At 42.3% G+C, this 19,903-nt stretch overlaps 1 protein-coding gene across 1 annotated transcript in view; it reads left to right on the forward strand.

Annotated features, from left to right (window-relative positions):
• ABCB7 (ATP binding cassette subfamily B member 7) overlaps nt 1-19,903 on the forward strand; it is a 72,669-nt gene that overhangs the window by 13,395 nt on the left and 39,371 nt on the right. Inside the window, exons 4-5 of the mRNA XM_060249513.1 lie at nt 15,864-15,996; nt 16,441-16,709. Coding sequence (XP_060105496.1) covers nt 15,864-15,996; nt 16,441-16,709 — 402 coding nt within the window. The remainder of the gene's footprint in view (nt 1-15,863; nt 15,997-16,440; nt 16,710-19,903) is intronic.

Raw genomic sequence — 19,903 nt, forward strand, 5'->3', positions numbered from 1 at the left:
AAGATGGACATGGGTTAGAACTGGAGGAGTCAGAAAATGCAACCATATAAGGGGACCTGAAGACCTTTAGAGGGAGACGGGTTCACAGAGGGTGATTGGGAAAGAAAACAAAGTATGGATTATATCAGGGCTTTTTTGTAGAAAAAGCCCAGCAGGGAGTCATTTGCATATTAGGCCACACCCCCTGACGCCAAGCCAGCTGGAACTGCATTCCTGCACGTTCCTGCTCAAACAAAGGCCCTGGTTTATATTCAGATACTAGAAACCTCCACGCTAAGAAGGGAGAGGTCTTGGTGCTAAGTTACGGTTTAGAAATCTGGTATGGTGGGGGAAATTGTGGGATGTTCTGTTCTTGGATGTAAGGTATGTAGGAAGGACAGGAGAGTACTTATGGGAAGCGGAATCAGGAAGTGAATAGCAAACTTAAGCAGACTTTACCGCCACAGAATTGCTATGGGTGGAAATATCTGGTACATCCCCTGCTGAGAAATGTAAAGGTCCCAGGGGGAAAAACCTGAACAAATCCCCCCCAAGGACTGTCTCCCCCGCCCCGCAGTTTTCTGAAACAAGCTGGTATGAAATTGTTTTTATTTGGAATGAGTGAAATTCTTTTTTAAGAGAAGGTTTTACCCGTTCAATATAGGGAATGAAAAAGTTTGTCATTTTGGAAAGTGTTGGGAAGAAAAAAACTCTTACAAGATTCCCTTGGTATTCCCTTGGTATTTGTGAAGTGTTTTTGAGACCGTTTTATTCACTCTAAAAGTCTGAGGCCTTTTTTCTCCCAAGTCTTCCACTGGCATTATATTTGCTACCTTTCAATCTTCTGGAACAGAGAAGGATTTTAATGAAAAATTAAGTGTGTTTTAGAAGACCATCAATTTGGAATCTGAGCTCCTTACGAGTTCTTTATGATGGCATAAATGGTTTATGCCATTTATGCCATCCAAGCTTGGAGGTATGCTTAAATTTATTAATCAGCCTTAGAATGTTATCTTTCACCAATTCTATTTCTATTCACATCGCAGTGTGAATAACTGCCCCATGATGCAGAAAAATCATTTCGTGTGCTATTTCTTCAACAGCCCCATCTTTTAGTGAATCTTTTCTAGTGAATCTTTTCTGTCATCCAAGAACCCAGATGCCTCCCTGGCTGGTTTCCCGCTTCTGGTGTATTTTTCTTTTTAAAAATCTTAGGTTTTAGCCACATGCCCCTTATGTCCTCTTTCCACCCATGTTAACATCACCTTAACATCACCTTACCTGAGGAAATGTGCTTGCACATGAAAGCTTATACCCAGAATTAAACTTGTTTGATCTTAAAGATGCCACTGGACTCAAATGTCATTCTGCTGCTTCAGATCAACATGACTATCCACCTGAATCTATTTTCTCCAGGGCAACTGATCTCTGTAGCCTGGAGATCAGTTGTAATCCCTTGAGATCTCCAGGCTGCACCTGGTGGTTAGCAACCTTATGCACCGTTAGAAGTGCAGCTTTCATGTGGCCTCAGTGCTGGAATGTCTTCAGGATTCAGCAACATGAACCAGCCTGTGATGTGGTTAAGAGTATCGAACTAATATCTGGGAGACCTGGGTTTGAATCTTGCTGGGTGGGAGACCTTGGGTTGGTTGCAGTGTCTCTGCTTTCCCTTCCTCCCAGCGTTGTTGTGAGGTAGAAATGTAATGCCAGTTTTTAGAATGGGATCCAGAAGAAATCAGAGAAATTTGTGACTTCTTGACCAATCTTCTTTTCCACGTTAATTAATGGAAACGTATTAACAATTTCAGGGCTTTTTTTGTAGCAGGAACTCCTTTGCATATTAGGTCACACACCCAATGTAGCCAGTCCTCCTGGAGCTTACAGGGCTCTTAGTAAGCTCTTGGAGGATTGGCTACATCAGGGAGTGCAGCCTAATATGCAAAGGAGTTCCTGTTACAAAAAAAAGCACTGACAATTATAATATTGTTAGAATTACAATAGAGAAACAAAGTTCTGTCTTAAAACATCCTGCAGTACTTTAGGAGGATTTAGTAAAAGTCTTTGATTGTGTGGATTACAACAAACTGTGGCAAGTCCCTAAAGAGATGAGAGTACCAGCCCACCTCATATGTCTCCTGGGAAACATGCATAAGGGTCAAGAAGCAACTGTCAGAACGGGATATGGAACAACTGATTGGTTTAGAATAGGAGTTCGACAAGGATGTATATTGTCACCCTGCTTATTTAATTTATATGCAGAGTACATCATGCGGATGCCGGCTTGGATGAAGCAGAAACCAGAATTAAGATTGCCAGGAAAAACATCAACAACCTCAGATATGCAGATAACACCACTCTAAAGGCAGAAAATGAGGAGGACCTAAAGAACCTCTTGTTGAGGGTGAAAGAGGAGAGCACAAAAGTAGGCTTGAAACTCAACATCAAAAAAACTAAGATCATGGCATCCGACCCCATCACACCTTGGCAAATAGAAGGGGAAGGCATGGAAGTCGTGACAGACTTCACATTTCTGGGATCCAAGATCACTGCAGATGGTGACTGTAGCCATGAAATTAAAAGATGTTTGCTTCTTGGGAGGACAGCTATGGCGAACCTGGGCAGTATAATAAAAAGTAGAGACATCATCCTGACAACAAATGTCCATAGAGTCAAAGCGATGGTATTTCCAAGTAGTAATGGATGGCTGTGCGAGTTGGACCATAAGGAAGGCCCAGCGCAGAAGAATAGATGCTTTCGAGATGTGGTGCTGGAGAAGAATCTTGAGAGTCCCTTGGACTGCAAGAAGATCAAATCCTAAGGGAAATCAGCCCTGACTGTTCCCTGGAAGGTCAGATACTGAAGCTGAAGCTCAAATATTTTGGCCACCAAATGAGAAGGGAGCACTCACTAGAGAAGATCCTGATGCTGGGCAAGATAAAAGGCAAAAGAAGAAGGGGACTGCAAAAGATGAGATGGCTGGACAGCGTTACTGATGTAACAAACACGAATTTGAGCAGTCTTCAGAGGATGGTGAAAGACAGGAGAGCCTGGCGTGACTTTGCCCATGGGGTCGCAAAGAGTCAGACTCAACTGTGCGACTGAACAATAACAAAGTAAATGTGTGGGCATTCAGATCTAATAGACACTATGGTCTTTGAAAAAAAACTTTTGGCAAAGCCCCTCACCAATGCCTATAGAGAAACTTAGCAGTCATGGAATAAGGCAGATTCTCTTGTTGATTAGAAATTGTTTAAATGACAGGAAGCTGAGTAGGAATAAATGGGTAGTTCTTGCAATTGAGAATTAAACAGCTGGAGTCTGTAGTGCTATTAATTTGAAAAGAGCTGGAATTGGGGGTGAACAGTGAGAGTGCCAAGTTTGTAGATAACACCCAACTATTTAGGCTGGTGAAAACCACAGTGGTTTGTGGAGAGCTCCAAAAGATCTCTCCAAATATGGTGAGTGGGTAGCAAGTGAAGTTCACTGTGAGTATATGTAAAATGATTCACATTGAGGTGAAAAGTATTAATTTCATATGTATGCTGAACATTCAGTGACTGAGCAGAAAAAGATTCTTGGGAGTAATTAAGTGTGATGAAAAAACTGATTTCACAGCACCATCAGTGAAAAAGGCAAATGCTGTTCTATAGAATGAAAACAAAACAAGCAGTATTACAGTATCCTATTGAGCTATGTGGCAAGAACTGGTTCTTTCCAATATTTCATGAATCAGTATAACCAGTGCCTTTGTATCCTGTTTGCTTTGTACTGTTATGTCTTTGAAACAACGTATAAGTATTCTCTCTGCCCTGGCTAAAGAAAGGCCTCCCTGAGACTGAGAGACATTCCTCGGTGCAGCTGCGAAGGTCATCTTTTAGCCAGAGGCTCTAACTTTCTATTCTTTGGAAAGCAAGTTTGAACGGGGGCGGGGTAGGGGGGGAGAGTACCTTCCAGGGAATAGTTCTTGAATTATATCCATGTCTAAATGCTTCTTGCCATTTCTTTCATGCCTAATTGCTTTTGTAAGATATAAATGTAATGCTTGACCCTGAGGGGTCAGTTCTAACAAAGGACATCTTGACTGTGAACATGAAGCTCATTTAATAAAAGCCTTATTCGCCATATCAAAGAGGTTGAGTTAATGAGAACTGCACAGCATTTGGCACTATGATGTGTTTCTATATGAAATATAGTGTATACTTATGGTCTCTGAATTTGTAAGTAGATATTGTAAGTCTGAAAAAGGTTCATGAATGGGCAACCAAAACAATTCATACTTTGGGGTGCATTTCCTCTGTGGAAAGACGGATTAATTTGGAGCTTTTTAGTTTAAAGAAAATATTACTAAGAGAAGAAGTGTTATGTTTATACAATTATAAATAGGATGGAGAAAATGGTCAGAGAACTAATTGTGCTTCTCAGAGCACTGGAACTTGCAGGTATCCATGAAACTGGTCAGTAGATTCAGGATGTCAAGCATGCTATTTCTAAGTGCTGGTTTATTCATACCTTTCTTCTTCTCCCCTTCCCCCTCTCTTTCATCCCTCTTCCTCCCCCCCCCCCGCCTCTGGGTGCATAATAAAACCTTCTCCTCTCAAGATGTGTAGAGTAACCTTGTATGAAACAGTGTAAAATGCCTCTCCCCCGGATTCACACAGACATGCCTTATCAGCTAGCAGGGAATATGTGAGAAATGGAGATGTGAACATTCCTTAGTCATAAAGAGATAGTAGTGAGTAAGCCCTTGAAGCTTCATCCCTATTTGCATCTTTGTTATTCTTTTGAAGTTATCTGTAACCCTGCCTTTTGAACTAACCTATAAGACTCTATGTCACTTTGTATTCAGTATTACTTCCAATGATTCCGTCCTTGTAACAAGTCATAGAGTTTCAATAAAACAAGTCTTTGATTTACAACAAAAGCTTGATTATTTCGAAATATTGATGCTTGACATTTTGGAAGTAATCCATGGGGTGGGCAGGGGGGTGACCGAGATTAGCTATGCCCAGACGAGGAGGAAGATGAACCCGATCTTGATGACAGGGGGCTCTTCTAAATGGTGAGAGACGAGATGGCTGAGATGGCTAAATGCCTGAGAGAGGAGATGTAAGCCAATGCTACTTTCATGGCACAAGAGATGAGAAGGCAACTAGAGAGAGTGCTTCAGCCAGCAGATCCCCGAGGAGGGCAAATACCTCCTCCGGTGAGGCAACCAGCAGCAGTACCACCTCCTCTGCCCCTCATCCCTCGAGGCTATGGGAGAGGGAGAGATCTGGATGCCGCTTTCGATGGAGATCCAGAATAGGTGGAATACTTCTCCATTCAAGCCAACAGCTTCATGCACTACTGGGGAAACACCTTCCCCGATGAATTCAGCAGAGTGGATTACTTGGGGTCGAAACTAAAGGGGGCTGTGAAAAAATGGTACGTAAGCCTGTACAAAACCAGGAGCCCTGAACTGGACACAGTGGCCGCTTTCCTCCAGGCACTGTTGACCCAATATGAAGACCCTTTGCAAGAAACCAGGGCCCTCACTACCCTGCGGGACCTGCAACAGGGATCCAAATAGGTGAGAGAATATGCAGCTGAGGTGCGAGCTAACATGGCCAAAGTTCGGGGGTGGAATGAGCTAATGAAGATAGAGCAGTTCCAGAGGGGCCTGAACGCAAGCGTGCTGGATCGGGCACTACAGCAAGCACGCCCCACCACGCTGGTGGGGTGGGTGCAACTAGCCGGAGAGGTGGAAACCAACATGAAACAAGTGGCCCTGCAACGGCAACAGCAGCAAGGAGGTAAGGGGGGACATGAGTCTCGGTCAGGGGCAAAACCAGATGGGAAAAAGGCCAGTAACACTGGGGGAGCAACTAAGCCAGCTACTCCCCGATGTTGCTTTTAGTGCGGAGACATAAACCATTTAGCCACTAATTGCCCCGAGCGACCTCGAGGCCCCTTCCCCACCCCAAAATCCAGAGTCCCCAAGGCAAAGAAAACCAAGAGTCGACCAAAAGATTCAGTGAAAGGGGGCGCCGCGACCACGACTTCTTTGGGGGAAGAAACCATCATCATCGATGAGCTGAGTGAGATGTCCTGGGAGGATGAGCCGGCAGGAAACGGGGACGACCTGCACTGAAAGGTGCTGAGCAGCAGGTCGCGGAACTAACGGCACCATTAAGGGTGAGAATAACCGGAACTTTATTTTTCGTCCCTTTGACTTTGTTAAACCCCAAACTAAAGAGATTTATCCATGCTCCAGCGCTCCTTGACTCAGGGTGCACTAGAGACATAATCACGCCTAAAGTAGAAGTATTGGGACTCCATAAGAGCCCCTTACCTCATCCAATACAGTTTGAGCAAATGGATGGAACTATAATGAGAGGGGAGCCGTGCACCAAACAAACCTAGGAAGTACCAATGGGAATAGAGAACCATTGGGACACGGAAATATTTGTGATAGCCCCTTCCTCGTCTTTTGACATTGTATTGGGGGTAGGGTGGCTTGCCAAACACAAGACCGACATAAAGTGGGGAGAGCAAACCATAGACTTTACCAATAAAAGGTGTGAACACCATCACTGGAGCGAAGACTGGGACCCAGACCCACCCCCTAGGAACGAGAAACTGTGCTTAACCATTGAGGAAGTATGGTCAATCCCTAAGGAGTACAGAGACTTAAAACGAGTATTTAGTGAAGAGGAAGCCAATGAACTTTCCCCCCCCACACACACAGAAATACTGATTGTGCTATAGAACTAATCCCGGGGCAGGAGCTCCTGAAAGCTAAACTGTACTCCATGGGGTGGGCAGAAAAATCCGAATTACGGAAATTTTTAGACAAAAATTTAAAGAGAGGTTTTGTAAGACCTGCTACCGCCCCTCATGCTGCTCCGGTGCTCTTCCGGAAGAAGAAAGACGGGGGGCTTCAGCTTTGCATGGATTTTAGGGGGATTCATGGAATTTCCACCTCGAACGCATACCCAATACCGCTAATAAAAGACTCACTCAGCACGGTGTCAGAGGGAAAGATTTTCACCAGGTTAGACTTGCGAGGCGCTTACTTCCGGGTGCGCATAAAGGAGGGAGATGAGTGGAAGACCACATTCAATACACCCATGGGACAATTTGAATATTTAGTCATGCCGTTTGGATTACAAGGAGCCCCAGGGGTCTTTATGAACTTTATAAATGAAGTACTACGCAAGTACTTGTAACAAAGGGGGTAGTAGTGTACCTAGATGATATAATTATTTATTCCAAGGATTTACAATCACATGTGAAGCTGGTCCGAGAAGTACTAAGCACCCTTTACAAGAATCAACTGTACGCCAAACTATCTAAATGCAAATTCCATAAGACAGAATGTGACTATTTAGGATATAGAGTTTTGGGGAGAGGGCTGGCCATGGATCCAGCCAAAATCCAAGCAGTACTAGATTAGGAACCCCCGAGGACACGTAGGCAGCACCAATCTTTCCTCGGATTCACAAATTTTTATCATAATTTCATACAAGGATTCGCGCAAACAATGCTACCCTTGATAGATCTCTTGAAAACAAAAGGGAAGGGTCCGGGTGCCAAGCGGCCAGGAGCCAAACTAGAATGGATGGCCTAATGCCAAGAGGCATTCAATAAGTTAAAAAGACTGTTCACTAGTGAACCTATTTTAATTCACCCAAATGAATTAAAATCCTTCGTGGTGCAATGTGACGCTAGCGACATTGCTGTGGGGGCAATTCTGATGCAACCCAATGAAGAGGGGGCATTAAGGCCTTGCGCCTACATAACCAAAAAATTCACTCATGAATGGAGGAATTTGTCCGTCTGGGATAAAGAAGCATTTGCAGTAACATTCGCCCTAAAGACATGGAGGTCATGGTTGGAGGGAGCGAGGGTTCCATTTGAGATCTGGACTGTTCATAAAAACTTGGAAGCTCTCACAGGGCAGAGAAAGCTAACTGAGGAACAAATCAGGTGAGCAGAATTTTTCACCAAATTTGATTTTACTTTAAAACATATTCTGGGCTCTCGAAATTTTCTAGCTGATGCGTTATCCAGACTCCCTCAACACAACAGTCAAAGAGAAGAAGTGGTTGACTCTCTCATCCCCCCGAGCCAGCTGGGAGGGGCTGTAACTACCCGCTCCAAAGCCAAGCGTGAAAATCTTGGAGAAAAGTGGGGTGGATAAAGATTAATCTATGAAGTAGAAAAAGAGAGAGACCACAAACCAGAGGGGGTCGCCAAAGGAGAAGGAGGTTTCTGGTACAAAGAGGGCAAATTGTATGTACCCAAAAGCCTCTGAAAGGAAGTCCTGCAGTTCTGTCACAATAATAAACTTTCATGACACTTGGGGTATGTGAAAACACTTCACTTGGTGAGCAGACAGTTTTGGTGGCCATTCATGAAAAAAGACATTTCTAACTACGTAGCATTGTGCCCAGTGTGTATGATGGCTAAGAAAAGGGGGGGGGACCCCCCCCCCAGACTATTACAACCTTTGGAGATAGCTACCCGACCGTGGTCAGTAGTTTCAATGGACTTTATTGTAGAACTACCCACGTCCCAAGGGAAAACTGTAATTCTGGTAATAGTGGACACATTCTGTAAGCAAGCTCATTTCATCCCTTGCACTCAAATCCCCACGGCTAAGAAATTAGCTCAATTATTTTTCCAGCACGTGGTCAAACTACACTCATTACAGGACAAGGTAATTAGTGACCCGGGTCCGCAGTTCGTTGCCAACTTCTGGCGGGAGTTTTGTAAAGTGACAGGGATTGAACAAGGATTAAGCTCATTTTTCCACCCTCAAACTGACGGCCAGACGGAGAGGGTGAACGCATTTAGAACAATATTTAAGGTGTTTTGTGAATTATCAGCAGTCAAACTGGGTTGAGCTTCTGCCCTTCGCCGAGTACAGATGCAATAATAGTGTGCCTAGTTCCACAAAAACCTCTCCATTCTTGATAGTGAATGGGTATGAAGGAAAACTATTCCCGGAACCCCGGAAGTGCCTTCCTCATTTGAACAATGGTGGGAAAAGCTGGGGAAAGTTTGGAAAGTTATACAAGAAAACCTGTACTTAGCCAAAGAAACATACAAAAACCATTATAACAAGAGTCATACTCTGATGTGGGATTTCAAAGTGGGAGAGACAGTTTTTTTTTATCTTCCAAGAACTTACCTCTACCCCAACCTTCTAAAAAACTGGCGTACAAATTCTTGGGGCTTTTCCGAATTAAGAGGGTGATGGACATATATGGACATATGAAGCTGCCTTATACTGAATCAGACCCTTGGTCCATCAAAGTCAATATTGTCTACTCAGACTGGCAGCGGCTCTCCAGGGTCTCAAGCTGAGGTTTTTCACACCTATTTGCCTGGACCCTTTTTAGTTAGAGATGCTGGGGATTGAACCTGGGACCTTCTGCTTACCAAGCAGACGCTCTACCACTGAGCCACCGTCCCTCCCCTAAATAAATAAATAAATAAATAAGGTGACAGTAGAACTCAAGTTACTAAAACTATTTAGTAAAATACACCCTGTTTTTCATTGCAATCTACTCTGACGAGATCCTGCAGCTACGTCTTGGCACCCTCGACCTCAAGCTCCACATCCTATCCAGATTGGGGGTCAGAGTCACGATGAAGCTAAAGAAATATTAGATGCAAAATTGAGACGGGAGGGTTGTATTTTTTGATTTGATGGAAACATTTCTCACCTGCCCATGACGAGTGGGTTGAGAGCTCACATGTCCAAGAAAAGGATTTAATTAAAAAGTTTTATAACGCTCACCCTTCAAAACCCAGAAGAAAATCTTAAGGGGGGCAGTATGTCAAGCATGCTATTTCTAAGTGCTGGTTTATTCATACCTTCTTCTCCCCTTCCCCCTCTCTTTCACCCCTCTTCCTCTCCCCCCCTCTGGGTGCATAATAAAACCTATTCCTCTTAAGATGTGTAGAGTAACCTTGTATGAAAGAGTGTAAAATGCCTCTCCCCCAGATTCACACAGACATGCCTTATCAGCTAGCAGGGAATGTGTGAGAAATGGAGATGCAAACATTCCTTAGTCATAAAGAGATAGTAGTGAGTAAGCCTTTGAACCTTCATCCCCATTTGCATCTTTGTTATTCTTCTGAAGTTATCTGTAACTCTGCCTTTTGAGCTATAAGACTCTATGTCACTTTGTATTCAGTATTACTTCCAATGATTCTGTCCTTGTAACAAGGCATAGAGTTTCAATAAAACAAGTCTTTGATTTACAACAAAAGCTTGATTATTGCGCAATATCGATACTTGACAAGGAAGTAGTTCTTCACTTGAAGAGTAAGTAACTTATGGAATTTGCTACCACAGGATGTAATGATGGCCAGGGCTTTGTTTGAGCAGGAACACACAGGAATGCAGTTCCATCTGGCTTGGCATCAGGGGGTGTGGCCTAATATGCAAATGAGTTCCTGCTGGGCTTTTGCTACAAAAAAGCCTGGTGTGAAACAATGGTGATGTCAGGGTGTGTGACCTAATATGCAAATGAGTTCCTACTGGCCTTTTCTACCAAAAAAACCCCAAACAAACCCTGATGGCCACTAGTTCATTGACTGTCAAAGGGAGATTAGACAGCTTTGAGAATAAGTCTGCCACTGGCTTTTAGCCATGATGACTAAATGGTGCCTTCATGTTCAGTCACAATATGAATACTATTCTATTACTGGGGACCACAACAAGGGAAGACTTTGGCCTATCTACCAGGCTCATAGGACTTCTGAGGGCATTTGGTTGGCTTCTGTCTGGAACAAGATGGTGGCCTGATGATTGATGTAATCCAGCACAAATGATTTTTACATAATCTAAATACTCTCTTGCCTCCCATGTAAACATGGCCTTGGGTCCAGAGGCTGGTGTGCTGTTTGTGCTTTCCCAAAGAGGCTTTTGTGTTTATATTTCTTAATAGCTTTCCAGGGTGCCTCGCAAAAGGTTTTGGAAAGACGGCGGGCGTTTCAAAAGCAATTTGTTGTATTAATTTGATGGAGAAAAAAGAACGGGGTCTGTGCAAGGAGGCGTGTATGAGGGACCCCTGTCGCTTCCCAATTCCCAGGTAGATTTTTCCCACCAAAACTTAGTTCCGTTCTGTCTCTGAGTGGCCCCTCAGTAGCTTGTATTTCTTTTTTGTTGTAAAAGACTTCTCAGAAATTTAGTTTGGCTTTTGACCCAGCACAGGAACTTGAGGGAAAAACAGAAACCATGTTGTCTTAAACTCTTTGAAATGGCATGTGAGACTGTAGAACTTTTAAAACAGAACGCTGTGTTAAAAGTTATATTTTGTACAGGAATGAATTCTTAAAACCAACAAGAATGTTGCTGTAGCTTATTTTCAAAGATCTGTATATCTTTTCAGAAGGAGATATTTTGCTTAGTATATTTAAGCGGTTCCTGGAGATTTGCTCTTTCTTGTATATAACTTTCTCCCTTTTGAAATCACAGTTCCCCTCTAATTCTGAAGCTTATTCCCTTCCCCATAGGCCAGGGTTCTCTTCAGAGCTCAACCCCTTTAAATGGCAGGAATGATTAAGCAATAACCTTTTTTTGTTTGGCTTGATTGGGAGTTACAGCCTAAACTCAGTCACCCTTGCCAAATCTCTCTTCCAGTACTTGTGTAAAGCAGTGTGTAGCTTTCTGGACGATGAATCACAATTCTCCCTCAGAGTAGTTCTTATTCAATTAGGGTAAAGGAGTCTCCTCTCTTAGAAGAACCTCTGTGACTAATCCTGTCAGAACCACTGACTCCAGCTGTCTCTTTCTCTGTCAGAAGCAAACTCCGTGGCTTGCTGACTCCAGGCAAAGAGCTTTTCATCTCCACCACAGCTGATCATATCATTTCTCTTAGCTGACTTTAGTGGTGGCACATCAGAGAGCTTGTAGAGCAGCCTATCAAACATGCTGTCTGGCATAGGGAAGATTAACCTCTCAGGCTCTCTGAACTAGCAGCATACCTGCTTTTTATGTGCAATCCATCACAGCATATCCAGAGGATCCTGGCCTAGAGAATTAAAATAAATATAAAGAACTGGTCCTACAGCAAAATATGCTAGAACCAACATTTAGTTTTTAATTGGGGGGGGGGGCGCAGAAGGTGAGCTCTCCAACTTGTTGCTTGTTAATAAGATCTTATACCATGCTTCCTTATTCTGATTCATGTCTTTACCCTCTGGGAGTGAACACGACTGTGACCTGAGATGCCAGTGTTAAATTTCATTGAAATTGTACTGGGGGAAAAGGAAATATTCCTGTAGAATTGTAGAGTAGTGTCAATTAATTTAATTGCAGATTGAGGTCTTGAAGTGCTCCAGCCTCTTAACTTTAGAAGCAGAGCTGTAGCTATTCTAAATGTAGCTTAAATCATACCATGTTGCCACTTTTGAGAAGTGGAATGGCTGCAAAGGGACTTTAGGGAATCTACAGCAAATCAGGGCAATCTGCATTACAATAAATTTCATTTCTACTGAATAGGATCTCCTAGGAAAACCTGTTTTGTAGTCTCTAGATGATGGCCACTGCAATGTAACGCAGATGGTGAGGTATTGTGGCTTATTAAAAACATGGCTGAAATTTGAGTTTCTAGGCAAGTGTACTACCAAAGGGAGTTGACCAACTTTTGTTGTTGTTGTTCTAGCTGAAAAGCTTATTTGGAAATCTTGCTTTAAATTCCTGGGAGCCCTGTCTGTGAAGCTATTTTTTCACTTACAATAGCTTGTTTGTTTGTTTTTCACTGCCAGCTATTTGTGATTTCTGCAGGGATGTTTTGTGTAATTGTGATGTGTAGTGTTGAACAGTAGATCTAGACATTTAACAGTACACAGTGAGGTGGGGGGGTCAAAGGGGAAGGCTTATGTGACATTCCTCCACCTAGTAATTTTTTGTCCTTAGTATGTGTTTGCAACCTGTACCCAGAACAAGAGGCCACTGTTAGGACAGAATATGGAGAAACAGGAATGGTTTCCATTTGGTAAAAGCGTCAGACAAGGATGTGTTTTATCTCACTGTCTCTTCAATCTGTATGCACAACAGATCACAAGGAAAACTGCATTACATTAGATGAAGGTGGAGTAAGAATAGGTAAGAAGGAACATTAACAATTTGAGATATAGATGACACCGCATTCTTAACAGAAAATAGTGAAGACTTGAAATAACAAGTGATGAAGGTTAAAGCAGAAAGTGTGAAAACATGATTACAGCTGAACATCAAGAAGGCAAAAGTAATGTCTATTGGGGAATTACAGTATTTTCAATCTGGTGATGAAAAAATTTAAATAGTTCAAGATTTTTTATTCCTTGGCTCCATCATCAACCAAAAGAGAGACTGAAACCAAGAAGTCAGAAGGAGATTGAGACTGGAACAGGCATCCATGAAGAAGATTATTAAGTGTTAGATAAGATTATTAAGTGTAAGGATGTGTTGCTGGCGACAAAGATCAAGTTAATTCATGCCATAGTATTAGGGGATGGCAGGGATATTTAAGTTCCCCACAACCCTAAAGTCATCATGAAAATCCCTGGGCTGTGGTTCACGAACTGAGATTTGTGGGGCTTGTGGGGGGAAGCGAGAGGGATTGCTGAAATGGCTTACATTCATCTCTGCCTTACAGCAGGGCTGGTGCATGGAACCAGACTCCCCAGCAGAGCCCCAGCCAACCTTGCAGGATCAGCTCCTTGTCACAGGATCAGCTCTTGTCACAGGATCAGCTCCTTTGAGGGCTCTTTTGGGCACTCCAGTTTGATCCAGGCTGCCCAGTAGAGCCCCAGCCCAGCCTGTGGGAGAGATAGAAACTTTATAAAGGTTATTTCAGATGCCAAATGGCAATAGCAGGTGAATGACAACAGTAAGCTTGATTGGATTAGGTGTGATATGTAGAGGGGTAGTGAGCCTGGAGATCCCAGCATTGTTAATGAGACGGGAAACCTGGGTCTCAATTTGGTCCAGGAGAATTCCATTTTCCCCATTTCCTTTATTAGCTTCTATGACCAAAGGTCTTAAGCGCAACCAGAATGTATCAGTTATGAAACATACATAGATATACAACACTACTCGCAGAATTCAAAGATTACAGTCAAAATATTCAATCTAAAAAGTAAATAAAATATTAAAACAGGCATTTCTAAGAAAACCTATAATTCAGTTAAGTAAATCTAAAATTGTCATGTTAGCTGAATATATACCAGATTCTGTTACAATTGGATCAATCCAGATTTTTGTCATTTTACAGATAAGATTATCATTAAAAATTTTGTAACAAAATAGGTGATTTCAGGATTAATATCTGCCAACAAATAGGGAACCACCAAAAGTTCAGTTGGTCATCGGTGTTTGGTAAGAACGGGGGTTATCCAAATTGATGTAGAAATTGACCACTGATGACAAAATAATAGAAAATGGCCAAGTGTTTCTACAGCTCCAGACTCACAATCATATAAACGATTCGAGTACAGGACTTTAGAAAAACGACCTGTCAGCTAAGCAGTGGGAAAAGAATTAAGCCTAGCAAGAGTGAAAGTACGTCTATGACGAGGTGTTTTGGGGGATCTAGTATATGAAAGAAGAGACTCCGGAGGAGGAATACCTAGGGCAAGAATGGAACATGCCTGTCTCGCTTGAGCTAAAATACTAGCCCTGTCAGGATTGATCACCTTCGTTCTAGTTGGCTTCAAAACAAAATATTGCCGTGGCCCTGCAACTCCAGGCAAAGGATGGAATAATGTGGTGGTGGGAAGTAGGACCGTGTCATGTTAATCTCTTTGCATGGCCAGTGCCAACAGCTGACCAGTTCCCAGTTTGGTCAGAGCTTTCATGTTCAGCATTTTAACAGCCATCGGGCTGTTGTAGAAATGTAAAACATTTTTCCTTGAGCTGTTGTGGAAATGTAAAACATTGTCCTTTCCAAGTAAAAAGGTAAAGGTAGTCCCCATTTTCGACTCTGGGATGACGGTGCTTTCACAGTGTTTTCACAGCAGACTTTTTACAGGGTGGTTTGCCATTGCCTTCCCCAGTTATCTACACTTTCCCCCCAGCAAGCTGGGGACTCATTTTACTGACCTCGGAAGGATGAAAGGCTGAGTCAACCTGGAGCCGACTACCTAAACCAGCTTCCACTGGGATCGAACTCAGGTCGTGAGCAGAGGGCTCCGACTGCAGGACTGCAGCTTTACCACTCTGCGCCACAGGGCTCATTCATTTTCAAGTATTATTTCATAAAAAGGGGGGAAAGCAATTTTATGAACCGTGCTGATGCTAGATGGTGTCAGATCTCAACAGTTGTGTGTTCTGATTTGTGCAGCGGCATTTCCAGTGGAAGCATCCAAAGCCGCCTCCTATTCAGTTTTCCTGGGCCATTTAGAGTTTTTGACACCCAAGGGTGTGAACAAAAATGCCTTTGTGCTGTCTCCTCCCTCGTTTATTTGAGCCTCTGCCCCATCTGGACAGTATTGGCCTGCAACAAACGACTGTTGTACTCTGTTATATAAATATTTCCAGCTGAAATGCTGTGAGCTGCCTCAAATGGCATTTTTAACTTAATATTGCTATAAACATATGCTGTATAGAGCCTTGCAGCTTAGCGTCTCGCAGTCTTGCCATCACTCTAATAAGCTTCCATAATGACCCAAAGTACATTCTCAATGAGATAAGATGGTTTTTATAGCGAGTCAGTGGGAAATCAGTACTTACTAGTCCATGCCTCTAACTAATGCAGTACCAGTTACCTCTGAAGTCAGGAATCATCCCACTAAGTAATTAATAGCCAGATAGCATAATTGTTTCTAATTCAAGGGGAAATATTTATAAATAGATGTTTTAGCACATCTTGTATAATTGCTTGGCTTTTTTTGTGTGTTTTTAGGCTATGAATATAGTGGTTCCCTTCATGTTTAAATATGCAGTAGATAACCTCAACCAGATGTCTGGAAATGTTCTGAACCTGAATGATGCACCAAATACAGTTGCAACCATGGCAACGGCTGTTCTGATTGGATGTAAGTGTGATTCCTTAATCTGTTGACAGGTGCTGACTTCCTTTGGTTAGATTTGGGAACATTAATGCCCATGACCTTTTCCGTATTGACACTGTTATGCATCTGGGTTGGTGATCTTTTTGTGGGGCTTTTCTTGCTGTGTTGACATCTAGCCCTAGTGCCCTGTGGTTGTTTTTAATTGAATTATACTTCTTTTTCTGAACCAAAGTAATTGTAGAAATAATCCATTTAGAGAGTTTACTTTCTGAACTTTAAAAACTTTGCCAGTGAAACTTGATATTAAGTTTATTTGAAGGCTTAAATAAAAACAGAGGTGACTTGTGTAACACTGTCATGAAAAATATATCAAGAAAATATTGTCTTAAGCATTCACCAAGATCTTATTGAACAGAAGTTAAATAAGTGACACTCTTTTAACCTTGATTTTTTTCCCCCTCCCTCTAGATGGCCTCTCACGAGCGGGAGCTGCTTTATTTAATGAAGCTAGAAATGCTGTATTTGGGAAAGTAGCCCAAAGCTCTATTAGAAGGATAGCAAAGAATGTCTTTCTCCACTTGCATAGCCTGGACTTGGGTTTCCACCTTAGCAAGCAGACAGGAGCGTTGTCAAAAGCCATTGACCGAGGAACCAGAGGCATCAGTTTTGTTCTCAGCGCTTTAGTATTCAATTTGGGCCCCACCTTGTTTGAAGTGGCACTTGTTAGTGGAATTTTGGTATGTGTTCCTTTTATCTTTTGCAGTTAATTATCAGCTTTGCTCACTTTTCTGAATGATACTTATTGATGGCACTGTGTCCATAACAGCGGCAACATAGTTGAACGTTTGAGCGTGGAACTGACTAAATCCATGACTAATTCCGTTTAGCACTGTTTAAAAGAATACCTTTGGTTCTGGGTTTTATTTCTGCTTCCGAATCAGCTTGCCAAACAACAATTTAAATGTGTTCCTAATTAAAAATGACATCTTCTACAACTTGGATCCTGTTAAAATGCTAAATAATTATCCACATCCCAAGGGAGCAAACAGTGAAGATTTTATATTTTATGTCGCATGACCATATTTACTGCCCCAGTCCTTGTTGGTAATTCATATGCGTGCAGCTGGTTTTAAAAATGGACTCTTGGAGTACCACCAGGAAATGGCAGCTAGCAGTATGGATATAGCAGGTTCATCCCCCTGTCCATTGGAATGTTCACAACAGAGGTTTTGTATAATATAAACCAGGCTAAAGCAGATCATGTGTTAGGTAGGTACATGCACCAGCTATTCTTAAAAATAGCCATGCTTTCACTCAGATAACCCCATATGTTATTTTGCTAAATCTCAGATTAGGAGTATAAAATCAGATGTGATCCATCCACAACAAAGCTCTGTTATTTGAATAAATGGGCCCTGTGCTGGATTGTACCATCTTACTAAATAATGATATGCCAAAGCTTGGGGTAGATGCCATTGCAACCACATCACTGGGGTGGGGGGTGGGGAACCCAGAAAGGAAACTTACCAGCAACCCAACCTTGAGAATCAACCCAGAAATTCTTCATTACTTAGGTCATGTTCCTAAGCACCTCTTGCAAAGCCACTCCCTCCCCACAGTGGCTAACTCCCACACTTCAGTGATGATGAATGCATGCTTGGTATCATATGGGTAGCCCAAGCTGCGCCATTCACACCCTTGATTAGTACAACTTACTCTGAAGTACACTCACAATCCAAATATCCATGTGTTTGTGATATGAGAGGCAGAGATGCGAATGGTTATAATAATAATAATAGATTTTATTTGTATCCCGCCCTCCCCGCATAAGCGGCTCAGGGCGGCTAACAGCATTCTATACATTTACATTAATGGATAAAAACTTTAAATTTAACAATTAAAAAATTAAACATATAAAAACCAGTTAGTATATTTAAAATACTTAATTTAAATTAATTTAAATTTATCTTTATCTGGCAGCGATGGTGATATTCTGACGCTGGTTCTGCCAGTTTAAGTAGTTCCATAGTAATATAGATGGCGGATCCCTCGTTCACAGCAATTCAGCAGTCGATGTCGGTGTATGCTTGTTTAAAAAGGATGGTCTTGCAGGCCCTGCGGAACTGGTCAAGGTTCTGCAGGGCCCGCACTTCCTCCGGAAGCTGGTTCCACAGTGCAGGGGCCGCAGCTGAAAAGGCCCGTGCTCTGGTGTTCTGGAGCCTGACCTCTCTCGGCCCAGGGATGGTCATTTTATTTTTTCCGACTGACCTCAGTGCCCTCTGGGGTTCATATGGGGAGAGACGGTCCCTTAGGTAGGCTGGTCCTCGGCCATATAAGGCTTTAAAGGTAATGACCAACACTTTGTACTGGACTCGGTATGTAACTCATGAGTAGGCCTGATCACACTTGAAATAATTGGAACATATGTCAAGATTAACTGTTTTGATTCAATCAGCTGTTACATGCATTCCTACAAAGCTTTCCTTTCTGCAGGCTTCCCCATGTGTTTCAGTTTACACATCCACGTGCATAGACTTTTGCACATGCAAGAGTTGCGTGTGGCTTAATGGGAGGAAATCTGGGAAGAACCAGATGTGTCTAGTAGCAAACAATGAGACTGCTCTTATCCCTGTCCTTTCTCGTCCATCACTCTGCTCTTCTGTTTGCTTCACTACATTTTGACTTTGTAGAGGCTTATTTCACTTGCCTCTTTCAGAGTGTGCATTGTACATATAGATCAACTTTATCTGTTTGCCACATTTTTATCCTTCCCTTCTTCCTTCAAGGAGCACAGTGCAGCGTACATAGATCTTACTTCCTTCACTAAACTGACCAGAGAGCCTTTTATATCAACTGCTCTCAGAATCTAATTTGTCAAATTGGCTAGTATTTATTGAGAGGGAAATAAAATCTGTGGGCATTGATTTAGATTCACTTCTTATGCTATCCTTAAAAGAAGCTTTTTGGAAACTTAAGCTCAGAATTCTAGATACTGAAATGCAAACACTATATAGCCTGGCCAACAAGTCCTGCTCCCCGCTGAATTTCGAACTTCCTCTCTCAGTAGGGAAATTAGCGTTGTATTTCTCCTCTCTGCAAGCTCCACAGCAACGGTGTGCATTCTCGTTAACAAGATGTAATGCATTACCATCTGCTATCCTATTTGGTAGATTTAACAGGATTGAGTACTCTAATAGACACTGTCTTTGTAATTCCAAGTGTATTGAAACTATTTCCCATGTACTACTGAACTGTCTTCTTTATGATGATATTCGTTGTATATTTTTCATCTAAATAGGAATAGTTTGTAAGTGTGACTTCAGTATTTAGCTTTTAAGAAACTCCCATCCCTCTTGAACTCCCTTTTCCTTTCATACTATAGGATTCTGCCAAGCCAAACTTTTGTTTGTCAAAATTTGCTTTCCTGAAGTCCAACCTATATGTCTGACTATGTACAGCTTTTCCCTTCTCCGAGACTGTAAATTCCAAAATCACATGGTCAGTACCACCCAGGGTGCCCACTACTTTCACCTCGTCATCCAGTTCTTCCCTGCTAATGAGAATCTGGTCCAAGATAGCAGATCCCCTTGTTTCCCACTCCTCTTTCTGAAAAAGGAAGATGTCAGCAAGACGTCAGAAATTTGCACTTTCGTTTTTTGCAGAGCTGGATTTCCAGCAGCTCTCTGGGTGATTGAAATATCCCATGACCACTGTGTCCTGTCTGTTAAAGAACTTCGTAATCTATTCTAGGCTTGATGGTTTATAACAGACTCCCACCATAATATCGCTGTTGTTTCTTTTATTTTTACCCAGAGACTTTCAACTGAACGTCCATACTCAGAGTCGCATATTTCCTCACAAGTATTTACCTCCTTTCGTATAATGCAACTCCTCCACCCTTCCTTATTTGTCTATCCTTTTAAAACAAGTT

The sequence above is a fragment of the Heteronotia binoei genome, chromosome 11 (genome assembly GCF_032191835.1).
Source record: "Heteronotia binoei isolate CCM8104 ecotype False Entrance Well chromosome 11, APGP_CSIRO_Hbin_v1, whole genome shotgun sequence".
NCBI lineage: Eukaryota > Metazoa > Chordata > Lepidosauria > Squamata > Gekkonidae > Heteronotia > Heteronotia binoei.